General features: G+C 36.8%; 1 protein-coding gene across 2 annotated transcripts in view; it reads left to right on the forward strand.

Annotated features, from left to right (window-relative positions):
* baz2a (bromodomain adjacent to zinc finger domain, 2A) overlaps positions 1–13,101 on the forward strand; it is a 116,335-nt gene that overhangs the window by 41,716 nt on the left and 61,518 nt on the right. For both annotated transcript variants that reach the window (XM_053482655.1, XM_053482656.1), the window contains 3 exons: positions 341–406; positions 2,590–2,916; positions 4,074–4,328. In XM_053482655.1, the coding sequence (XP_053338630.1) occupies positions 341–406; positions 2,590–2,916; positions 4,074–4,328 (648 nt within the window). The remainder of the gene's footprint in view (positions 1–340; positions 407–2,589; positions 2,917–4,073; positions 4,329–13,101) is intronic.

Here is a 13,101-nt window from a genome sequence, read left to right on the forward strand (position 1 = left end):
TTCCACTGTATGTACAATTACTGCATGTGATGTGTGCCATGTTGGGTCTTTTTTGCAGCATTGTGCTGACACTCCCCTTATATCAATTACTCCCTCTTGCTTTTCCAAACTTCTTGTCTCGCTCCACTGACACATTCTTACCTGCCTTACCCTTTTTATGACACTGAGATATCTTTGTGACTTCAAAACTGAAAAAAGTAGCATTGTTTTCCTATTTATCAAATGTTATTTGATATGTCTAATGTTGATTGATGTAATTGAGATTATTGAAACTCTTATTATAATACTTTTGAAAAGATTCATCACTTTGTAACTCAACTCTTAATTTCCCCTTACTTAGGCAAGACTGAAAAGGATGAAAGATGCTAACAACAGGAAGATCAGGCAGGAGAAACTAAAAGCTAAGGTAATGTGAAGCAAAGAAGAAACGAATGTTGGTTAGGGCTGTAAATATGTCAGATTTATAATGCATAAAAATACTGTTTACTGTATATATTTAGGCATTTATAATATGTACCCTTCATTTTGTTGCCCTTTAAGTTATCGGTAGAAAAAAATAATTAATAGAGGTTTTCAGACTTTGTAAATATAAACTGCATGTTCAAAAATAGTCACCATTTTAAAAGAGTCAAATTATTGGGCTGCATCAAGCAAAGAAAACAACTACAGGGATTTGAAATTACTGGACCTGGGTAAAGAATCTATTAGCACATTAGAGTATGTGTTTTAGAGTGTGTGTTTAGAGTGTTCAGAAGAAAAACCATGAGGGGATGTCAACTTGGTGAAATTGCATGGTCAAAACAGTAGAAATTATAGATATGTTTAATTGATATAGTTTAATGTTTAATAGCTATAGTAAGAGCATCTCAATACACAGAGTGATAAAAACTGATTGTGATTAAACAGCTATGTGGCCATGAGAAAACTACTTGTTCCTGTGGCTAATCAGAAAAAATGTTCCAGTTTGTTAGGGAGCATAAAGATTAGACTTTGAAACAATTGGAATTGACCCTATTCCAGAGCGATGGGTTTATAGTGTCCACTGTACAAGCCACTGGAAATGGTTTTATAATCTGTAGTTATGTGATAGTAAAATGAATCCTGTTGATGACCTGAATATGCTGAATGACCAGCGGAGTGTTTCCTCCCTCATGGAACAGGCATATTCCAGGATTCAAATTGTGAAATTTCACTCCTGGGAAGGTTTTGATATCTTTTAGCATGCTTTACTTTGTCAAACATTTTCTATTTAATTGATTTCTTGGTTCACAGTTCATTCATGATTTGGAAGGGGAGCAGGTAGATTTGGACAGCTTTTTCCCCTTAATACAGTGGTACTTCAGTATTCAGCCTTGCAAATTTTCATCTTAAGAAGTGAAATTTTGCAAGAAATTTGTCTTAGCGTGCAAAGCGTTTTGGGATGCGGGCAACCGAGCCGGTCACACCGGCTTTCCTGGAAAGTAAGCAACTTTAAGTGAATAATTTTAAGTGATCAATGAGAATGGATGAATACAGCCTAGTGGTTAGCACCCTCGCCCTGCACATCCAGGGTCGCTGTTCGATTCCTGGCTTGGATCTGTGTGCATAGTCTTCCATGCATGTGACCAGGGTTGGTTTCCAGTGCAATGCAATTTTTTTGTCAGGTTCTTTGAAGAAAAGATGAAAGAAACTGAAACATCCTAATAGCATAGTAATCCATGGAACTACTTATAGGACCACATCTATTAAGACAAAATAAGACTCCACCATAACTCTGAAAACAGAGGCCGGAAGGAAGTTTTTTGCTCACATTTTGCAAAGTTTTTGGCTTTGATTTTAAGTCAAGTCCCAGTTTTAGAGGAATGTTTTTTGTTTGTCAAGTGACCTGTTAATAACCTCATGCATAAGAAACCATCTAACTTAAGGCATGAACAGAAGAGAATCAGTTGCAGATGATGCTGGACGATCAGACCAATAATTAGTGTTGCTGAATGTTGCGTGTTTGGAGGTTGACGATGAGGTTGTACTTAATAAGTACTTATTAGATTATTGCAAAAAAGGTTTCTATAATAACTCTATAATATACTCTTTCTCTTATAATCTCATTAAATAAAATACATGATATATATATTACATGATAGATTGCATAAGCCATAATGTTAAGTAAAATGTGTCCATGCTATTTGGTTGGGAGGAATTACATACTTTCTCTGTTAGTGGCAGTGAGATTAATTATTGGTGTCATTGAGCTCATGTGTGCAGGAGATGGTCATTTTTTAATGGTCACTATGGTCTCGGCACTGATTTCAGGACACTTGATTTCAGTGCTTAATACATTTAGTAAAAAAAAGACTTGAATAAATATGAAAGCCCAAAACTTTCCTGAAATAAGAGCCAAAAATGTCCTTCCTGCATGGCAATGACAGAATGCCAGCCTCTATTTGTTTTTTTAGAGTTACTGTAGAATCAGTATTTTGTTTGCCCTTTACCCTCCCCACTGGTAGCTGTCATATAGTGAGTAAGACCTAGCTGGTGGATGGAAATTAGCAGTTTACTAAACTAAGATGAAATCTGGGACAAATTCTAACACAGTGTTTTGTATATGAACAGTCAGAGAATGGCAAAGTGCCTGTGCATGACGATCAAGCTCCATCTTCAGACAAAGGCATCTACGAGTCTGTCAACGATCGACCAAAGCAGCTGTGTTCTGAAATGGTATGTTCTATGAAAAGAACAGCAGGAGCCCGTAGCAAAGCTAAAGCCCTGGCTAAGGCTAAGGCTGAAGCTGAGGCACAACAGCAAGCTGCATTGGCAGCTAAGAGGCAAGCAGAGAGAAGGGCAAATGCCAAAAGACGCTTGGAGGAGAGGAAGAGGCAGCAGAAGATCATAGAGGAGTTGAAAAAGCCCACTGAGGACATGTGCCTCACTGACCAAATGGTGAGTGTATAAAACAATAATAATAACTATAATTATTATTTAGTAGTAGTAGTAGCTATTTTTATAATTTTCGTAGCATAAAAACGTTATGGCGATTAATGCAGAATTATTTGCCATATTGCCCTGAATTTTGTGCATGCCCCATTTTAACCCGAGGGTTAAAAAACAAATGTACCTCCCCAAAAAAACAAAACATAATTTCCATGTTATAAGGATCTGTTTGGTCCTCTTGGTGAACCATTTTGCTTCCTTCAGGCTCGCTTGTTTTTGGTCTGATCGGAAAAAAAGACAGGGCACATCAAACAGCTAGAAAAAGTTAGTAAAATCCTATACAGTGGAACCGTGGATTACGAGAAGCGGGCTCGTGTTCCAAAACACTAGTACACCAAATCGAATTTTCCCATAAGAAATAATGGAAACTTAAATCATTCATTCCAAAGCCCAAAAAAATAAATACATAAAAATAATTAACACAAAATATAAAGTAAAAATAAAACAAATTAACCGGCACCTTACCTTGAAAAAAAGGTAAAAATAAATTACGACAGATAAGTGTTTCCATTTGTGCGCGCAGACGCTGTGTATGTGTGTGAAGTTAAAGTAAGGAGCCCCCGTCTCGTCTTACACACCCTTCCTCCACTTTTTTCACACACACACACGTGCGCACACGACGGAAACGCTGCTGTAAAGTAAAATTAACAAATTACCCTGCACCTTACCTTTAAAAAGAATCGCGACAGAGCAGTGTTTCTATCTAGAGCAGAGTGAAAGAGTCTGTGTGTCTGTGAAGGCGAAAGTAGGAGGGGTCTCTGTGTGTGCGCGCGCATGTGTGTGTGTGTCTGTGTGTGTGTGCGTGGCACGGTGTCCAATCACAGACACAAAGAGAGCAAATCTCAGGCACCAAATTGCCTACAAATAAGTGGTTTTCACAATTTTGCCCACATGTTCTCGAGGTATTGTAGCTAGTTAATATAATTACATGCCTGTAATATCTTGTTTTGTTAGCATAATGCGATGTCAAAACCTTGCTTCTAGCCAAAGTTTATTTGCAACATCAGTATATTTGTTCCTGTTTTTATAAACTTTTATAAAATTATGTTATAACCCAATTTGTGATTTGCTAATCAATTCTATTGTATGGTCTGTTGTCAAACAAGCCTCTTCCAGAATTGTCTCGCATCCCAGGACTGGTTTTGTCAGGTGTTGTCTTCTCCCACTGTATCACAGTGGTAGAGTTCCTGCACAGCTATGGGAAGGTGTTGGGTCTTCAGGTGCCTAAGGATATCCCAAACCTGACCACTTTGCAGGAAGGTCTACTTGGACTAGGCAAAAGCCAGAGTGAACTTCTTGACCTGCTAATAAATTTGGTCAGTGCTGTGTTGCAAGATCCTGGTTTGCCATCATACTACCAGGTGTGTTGTTTTTGTATACTATCAGGTACTATATTTGTTGAAATGTATTAACCTTTACTGCTGTTGCTTTTTTCCTTTAAGTATTATGTTGTAATAACATTGTAATAACATCTAATATTGTTTTGGTTTTCTGAATCCATTGGAGAACTAATAGGGATCATTTAAACTTTGAACCTGAACTTTTTAAAATGTGTCACCACTCTCTTAACATTAAACACAAATACCTTACCATACCTCAAGACAAAAAAAAATAAATGTCAACAGATGTCAATGTTTTTTTTTTTAAATGCAGGAGGCTGTTATGATCATCATAATGTTCTTTAACAAATAATGAACTTTTAACAAATTACTTTTTTACATTCCAGTAGCATCCCCGTTGCACTGTACCACCGCCGGCAAAACCTTATTAAATACAAGTGAAACATTAGGTGAATTTACAATCACAGTACTAAAATTACAGCACAATTTAAGAATTTAAATTAAATATAGGCGTATCTTATTTGCATAAAATTTAAGCAAACTAAATGTTAACATAGTGAGCCTTTATATTTTATCATGTGTGACACTCGGGTAGCCAGAAAACTCTGGATATGCATCAAAGAAAGTGGATGTGTTGTCAGATTAATGTGCAAAAACTATATAATAAAACAATATGATTCTGTAAAATAAAAGGAAACTGGGTGCGCTTTTTTTTATCGGTTTCGGTCAACTTAAGCGCATCCGAAAATGAACCGAAACTCAGTGTATACTTGCCTTACAGACGTGAAAAATATATAGGTATAGAAAGCGCAATGTCTGCTTTTATATAAACTAATAGAAATCAAATTACAGATTATGTAATTCGTATGAAATGTGAATTATGGGCACATCCACTGCTGCGAAAATCACTACAGCCAAAACCAAAGACATCATTAATTTATCAATGAATCAGTCTTCTTGCTGTTTTCCCTGCCGCATTCATAATCATTAGTCTACTTCTGCTGTTGCGCACTGGAAGACTTGATGCGTAGAAAATTAAAGAATAGGATCGTGATGCAGCCTTAACATCCTGGAGTCCAAACCTAATTTAAATTAAATTAACAAATAGTGTAAGTAAACAACAATAGGCTGCATTTAGAAAAGCATTTTTATTATAAATAATAATCCTGCATCTGTTTTAGATGTGTCAGCTGCAACTGTTCTTATATGGCTCTTTGTCAGGGTAAATCTTATAGTGACAAGCCTGTAGATTTCCATGTAGAACAGGTACATCTGTATGAATAAATTGTTTAAATGTATGTCATGAGCTATTGATCATTGATTTAACATATTCTGTTTAGATGTAGATAAATGCTCATTGCCACGCTGTTTGAGGGACGTACTGTTGATGTTTGATCTGTATGCTGTGATCTGAGAGAGTGTGTGTGCCTGTTTGTGTGTCTGTGTGTGTGCTGCTTGGCAGAGCAACATGCAGCCACAATTTTGATTTATAAGTCAAAAAAATACACAAGCTTATATACTGAGGGTCCAGTGTAATCTGATCCAGCCACCAAAAAAAATATTACCAATTTATTTACCAACACTATAATCAAGTAAACCATTTAGGGAAAAAACATTAAATGTCTATTAAATTCTTATTAAAATCAGTTTTTTGCTACTCTAATGCTACTGGTTGCTGTGTTCTATCTTGTTTGGTTGTTGCATTCAACCTTAGGCCATCTACAGATGTCGCCATTTAAAACGCACGTTTCGAGAAAAGGGATCTCGCGACTTGCTGCGGCTGCGCGCGGCAAGCTGTGAAAATGCCCTTCATTACCTGTAGGGGGCAGTCGTGTTTCAGTCTAAAGTATTGTGTGTCTACTGAAGCCGGAAATGTGTTCTCTCTATTAGGCACCCAATGACAGCAAGCGACGGAGCTTATAAACGTGTCGAGCTCAAACTGTAAATACTGATATGTATTTATTCTTCATTTTCTTCTCTCCTTCAATGATGGTACTTTTTTGACTGCCCTTTCTCCATTCAGTATTATAATTATTATTATTAGTAGTGCTCAAAATTTATTATTGTTATTATTCTTATTATTATTGACTACAAAGATGTATGATATGTTAGCCTAAAACATAATTTTTTTTATTGTGTTTGTGCTTTAAATATACACTAAACAATAAACACTGTCTTGTGCAAAGTAAAAGTGAGTTGATCAAAAGGCTGATAAACGCGTGCGCAGATATGAGCAGATTTATCGATAAAACAACAGACAGGAAATGAAAAAATAACCACAAACTGCCCTTTCTCTATTCGTTAGTACTGTAGTAGTACATTAAAAAAATGCTGGGTTTCTGTAAACACATCGTTGGGTTGTTTATGCTGGGTCAAAATTCTGTGTTATTTCGGGTACTTTAATCAGTTGCTTTTGCTATGAATACTAAAAATGCTGCATGATTAAACTCAATGCAAAAAAAAAAAAAAAACGAAAAAACAAAACACGTTTGAAGGAGAGGATAATGTCACAAACACACACACACACACACAAACACACACAATGTCTCCGTGCAGATACACCCTGCAGGAACAACTTCACTTCGTAATACACCTGGCCATAAAAAAAAGAATATTTAGGCCCAAAAAGATGCTTTAAAATTCATCTAAAATTCATTCATCGGCGTGTATAAACCCGTGTATTAACAAAAGGCAGTGTTTTGATCAAAGGGATGATAAATGCGTGCGGAAAAATGCAGACATGAAGGATTATACTCGACAAGAATATAGAGAATAAGAATCATGTTTATAATAAGATAATTAATTAAATAAAATTATATCAAATAAAAACTTTATCTAAAAGCCAGACCGACCAAATTTCTCATTGACTGCTGAAGTAGTTAAATATGCTTATACTGTAGATACGTAGGTTACATTTTAAAAGTACAATTGCAAGTGAATACAAACGGCATGTAATGTTGTAAAATATTAATAAAACAGTATTAGACACAAATATATGATATGGTAGTATAAATGCAATGAAAAAGCTATTCACACATGAGTGCTCAAATGTAAAGCAAACGCAATTATTAATTTATTGTGTATATTTAACTTCATTCAGCCGTTTAAGTTATAGGAAAAATAACGTTCCTACCAGCCCACTATTATTTTCTTTTTAAATTTAAAGATGTCCACATGTGTGCAAATAGACGAATTTTACAAAGAATAGAAAAGTGTATAATCTTTAATAAAGTTAGCTTAATACAATATTGTTTCCAATGCTGAAGCAAACATGATTTTGTTTTAGTGTATTCTTTGAATACAATGCGACAGCGCTTCGAGGTGAAGTGCACCCGCAGAACCCCCAGTTATGCCTCTTCTTACCTTTTATTATAGGTGTGAAGTTATCAAATGGGGAATTATCAAATTATCTGATGGGGAAATTCGCAGAATTGGGGGTTTTAAACTGAAGACCGAGCAGACGTCTCTGCCTAAAATGTTTTTCACCAGCAAAACACCTTTCTCTCTCTCTCTATATATATATACATATATACATATATACATATATATATATATATACATATATATATATATATATATATATATATATATATATATAGAGAGAGAGAGAGAGAGAGAGAGAGAAAGAGAGATTCTGGTTGACTTTTTAAATGCTGATTGATCTGTATATCAACCTACAGTATATGTGAAGCGCGCGTCAACACACACAAACTCTCTGTGCACGCGCACACAATCTCTTCGCGTGACAACAACGCAAGTAGCCTATATACAGTACATTTATTTGTCTTTGGTGCATTTCTGGCCGAGAATGTCTGCATTTTCATCGATAAATCGCGCCCGATTAGCAGCCTTTTGATCAAAACTCTGCCTTTTGTAAAGTTAAAGTACGAGCCGCGGGTTTTCACATGGCAAAGAACAGCTTTATTTATTTAATTCATAAATTCACAATCATATTTCAGCTCTTATTCCCAGCTGTGGTCACATAATAAATGAAATAATTATTCAATGCACAAACAGCAAAAAACATGATGAAAAGCCCTAAGCACTTTTGTGTTCATAAAATAATATTTATTAATATGATAAAATTATATATATTATTACCATAGTGAAAATACTCAGCAGAAAAGAAACGTCCTTTGACTTTCAACTGTTTTTACTTTCAGTAAACTTAATGTGTAAATATTTGTATGAACACTAAAAGAGTCAACACCATAAGACATAAACTAAAAATGTTTCACAATATGTCCCTGAATGAAGGGAGGCTTAAAATCAAAAGTACCAGTCAGTATCTGGTGTGGCCACCAGCTGCTTAAAGTACTGCAGTGCATCTCCTCCTCATGGACTGCCTATTGTGGACAGTTTGAGCACTGATAGAGGGATTGTGTGTTCCTGGTGTGACTCCTGTGCAGGTGTTGTTACACGTGGTCTTCCACTGCGAGGATGATCAGCTGTCCTTCCTGTCTTCCTGTAGCGCTGTCTTAGGCGTCTCACAGTGCGGACATGGCAATTTATTGCCCCAGCCACATCAGCAGTCCTCATGCCTCCCTGCAGCATGCCTAATGCACGTTCACACAGATGAGCAGGCACCCTGGGCATCTTTCTTTTGGTGTTTTTCACAGTCGGTAGTAGTTTTTCAAGTCTCTTTAGTGTCCTGCGTTTTTAGAACTGTGACCTTAAATGCCTACTTTCTATAAGCTGTTAAGGTCTTAACGACCATTCCACAGGTGCATGTTAATTAATTGAATATGGTTAATCGAACATGCATGGAAAACATTGTTTAAACCCTTTACAATGAAGATCTATAAAGTTATTTGGATTTTTACAACATTATTGTTAAAATACACAGTCCTGAAAAAGGGACGTTTCTTTTTTTGCTGAGTATATATATAGTTCATTCATGTCTATTTATGATGGCGACACATTTTTACGTTTTAAATAAGATATGTTGGCATATTCATGCATCAGGACATTCGCATAGTTAACACTATCAGATTATAAGGTTGTCTACTATCAGGTAATTAAATTAATTTAAGATCATTTAAACCGATATTAGATTTCCCTCATGTCTCCGCTGCGTGTATTCATTCACAGGCTGTAGCGCACACACAGGGAAATAGGAGACTGTTGTTTAGGAGTGGATTGGAGAGAAAAAAGCTGTTTATTTACTATAAAAAAAACAACTAAGTAATCTAAAAAATATATAAAAACATAATTTGATCTGTTCTATAGCCCATCTGCTTTAACCTAGTTTTTTAATTATTATTCTAAGACAACCTTTTAGTTTTGTAAATATTCTAGTTATAGTGTGTTACAGGGCCGGTTCTAGACCAGACCATATGGTGGGGGGCAGTCAGAAATGTGACGGGGATGTGTTGTTAGCTGCGTCCAAAGCCTGGAGAAGTGGATTGCACTTTGTCAGGCCTCTATGACCGCTGGATGGTCAAATTCTCAAAAACGTTTAACCTAAAGTAAGACTTAAGACACCAGAACTAGAATATTTACAAAACTGAAAGGTTGTCTTATGAATAATAATAAAAAACTAAGGTAAAACAGATGAGCTATAGAACAGATCATATGTTTTTTTTAATATTTTTTATTTTTTATTTTTTTTATAGTAAATGAACAGTTTTTTTTTCTCCAGTCCACTAAACAACAGTCACCTATTTCCCTTTGGAAAAACTTTCACAAATTTATCCATGAACTACAGTGTGGGGCGGGGCTTTACGTACGGATCTGTCAGACAACAGTAAATTGTCTTTAGTCTGTCGAATTCAGCGGACGTGGACTCTGTGCTTGTTGTAACTGAAAAAACACTGCAGCTTCTTCAATGTCTTTCCACTCCCTGACCGCTGAACTCCGACACGACACTACGTTAGTGTCGGGCTAGGGGTAGCTCAGTGGTTAAGGCATTGGACTACGGTTCAGAAGATCCCAGGTTCAAACCCCACAACCACCAGGTTCAATCCCCACAACCACCAAGTTGTCACTGTTGGGCCCTTGAGCAAGGCCCTTAACCCTCAACTGCTCAGATGTGTAATGAGATAAAAATGTAAGTCGCTCTGGATAAGAGCGTCTGCCAAATGACTAAATGTAAATGTTAGGCTACGTCTTGACTCATTTGCATACGGAAGGTGATTAGATGTTTACCAAGGCAGGGCAAGAGTGTGTGTGTGTGTGTGCGTGCGTGCAGCCTGTGAATAAATACACAGTGTGGAGTAACAGATATGAGGGAAATCTAATACCGTATTGTGTAGTGTCCCTTTTTTGACGGATTTTTCCGCTACCGCAGATCAATTTATCAACTTGTAATATATTCATTCATTGTGAGTTTATTAACATGTGCTTTCTCAACGTTTCAAAATTTTTATTTGAGGGGGCAAGACATTTATTTGAGCACCACCTCCCCTTCCCCCCGTAGAGCAGACCTTTGTGTGTTAAGTCTTTCTCTTGGGTTAAATGGCATGGCGTTGATTGATAAAATCTGGATTAAGGATATTTTATTTAATTTTGTTTTATTCATTTAATTTTTATTTTTTACTCCCCGCCCCTCCACTTCTCCAGGCTTCTGATGCAGCTAACAACACAAATCAGCAAGGATAATACTGTTACTATAAGCACAGAGAAAAAAACAGTGCTCGAACATGATGTGTACACATGATGCCCCTTCACATTTCTGACTGCCCCTCATATGTGCCTTAGAACCGGCCTTGGCTGTGAGTGCTTATGACAGACACGGGAAGACATTTTCGTTCGGAGATAGCAAGGGATTATTAATTAAGAAACCTAAAAGAAAACCAAAAGAAAACTGAAAACACAAAATAACCAGAGCTCCGCCATCTTTGCGAGAACGGACGAGATTCTGGAAACTAAACCAAAAAACTAAAGATGCTCTCAGGGCTTATGCCCTTTCCGAGGATTTGTATGAAGAGAGAGAGTAGATTTTAGCATACATTGTGCATTGTGCACTTTAACCCGAGAGCACGCGCTAAACTGACAGAGGCTTGGGCTTTGCCTGTGTCTTCTCCACCGCGCTATGTCTTTGGCCCTGACACCTTTTACTGGTGCGACTGAATGATCACACACGAGTGTCGCGGTATCTCGACCTGGCCCATTCTGAACAGTTTATGCGCGGCTCTACCCCTTGCGCAAGCCACGTCGTTACATACATATCCACAAATACTTTACCAACATACACTTATCACGAATTGCATTTTATATAAATGTTACACATGAGACGCGCGCACAAACACATACTTATATAATATATTCACATACAAACACATTCTGTATACACATAAAAACATAATATATTCAGTAAATTTGTAAATTACACTCAAAGTAATTATGAAGTCTGATTTGATTGGTACCCGGTACCCGGATTGATAACCGGTTTGATTACTTTACACCTACATCAAAGGTGAGAAAAGGGGTGATAACTGAGCATTGTATATACTGTACACACACATATATATATATATATATATATGTGTGTGTGTGTGTGTGTATAAAGCCAGCTATATTATATATCTATAAATATATATATATATATATATATATATATATATATATATATATATATTTATATAGTTCATTCATGTCTTCTGATGGCGACACATTTTTACGTTTTAAATAAGATATGTTGGCATATTCACGAATCAGGACATTTGCATAGTTAACACTATCAGATAGCGTACTGTCAGGAAATTTTATTAATTTTAAGACTATTCAAATCGAGGCATTGCCATGTTTTTCATCATTTTGTCCTTGTTAAGACATTACAAAAACTATATAAGAAACTTTTAAAGCACGAATTTGGGCATCTCTTTTCATCATTATAAAAATAACATGAAGCACATATACACACGTTCATTATGAAATATCTGTTGTAAAACAAAATAAACTTCATGTTTGCTTCAGAATTGGGAATAACATTGTTTTAGGTTAACTTTATACACAATTCATCGTTGTACTTGGTCTGGCTTTTAGATAAAGTCCTTCCATGCGCCATCTGGCGGATATTCAGTAAGGCACAAAACATTTATTTTAAATTCCCGAATGTTGCCTCCAGCAAGTCTCGGCACGCCACGCGCTAAATTGCGGTATCTCGCGGAAAAACACGCACGGTCTTAATGGCTACATCTGTATGTCCAGTTTGTGGATTCTATTTATTTTTATTTTTTTGTTATTTACTACTTCATTGTGTTTTTTTTTTTTTTTTACTCTCTTTTCTGACAGAAACCCTGCCTGCTCCCCAGATTTCTCTCTCATTTTCGCTCCCTGGTGCACCGCCCTATTGAGTGGGCCAAAGGGTCAGGTTGTCCACTCTCAAGACCGTTTCTTGCAATCTGTCCCCCAGGTTCCTTGGCCCATTCACGATCATTAAAGTCATCAACCCCTGCACCGTCAGACTTCGTCTTCCTTTCACCCTGCGCCAGATAAACCCCTCCTTTGGTCTCCCAGATCAAACTGCTGGTCTCTTGCCCACTGAATCTGAGGCAGAGGTCTCCAGTACCAAGTAGATTGGGAGGGCTACGGTTCAGAGGAGAGAAGCTGGATTCCTCCCAGATTTATTCTGGATCCCCATCCCTCATGGATGACTTACACTGACAACACCCTGTAGGGTTTCAGCTCTGGGTCAGGGGTGAATCTAATCTTTAAGGATTCGAGTTGATTTTATCAAACTGAACAAAATTTATAGCATACACTTTATCATCTTTCCGTCTAGCGTTTAGCACGATTTAGTGTATCTTCCCAATTCTGTTTATTCCACGGCCACCGATGATAACACAAAATC

Source organism: Clarias gariepinus, chromosome 22 (genome assembly GCF_024256425.1).
Source record: "Clarias gariepinus isolate MV-2021 ecotype Netherlands chromosome 22, CGAR_prim_01v2, whole genome shotgun sequence".
In the NCBI taxonomy this organism is placed as follows: domain Eukaryota; kingdom Metazoa; phylum Chordata; class Actinopteri; order Siluriformes; family Clariidae; genus Clarias; species Clarias gariepinus.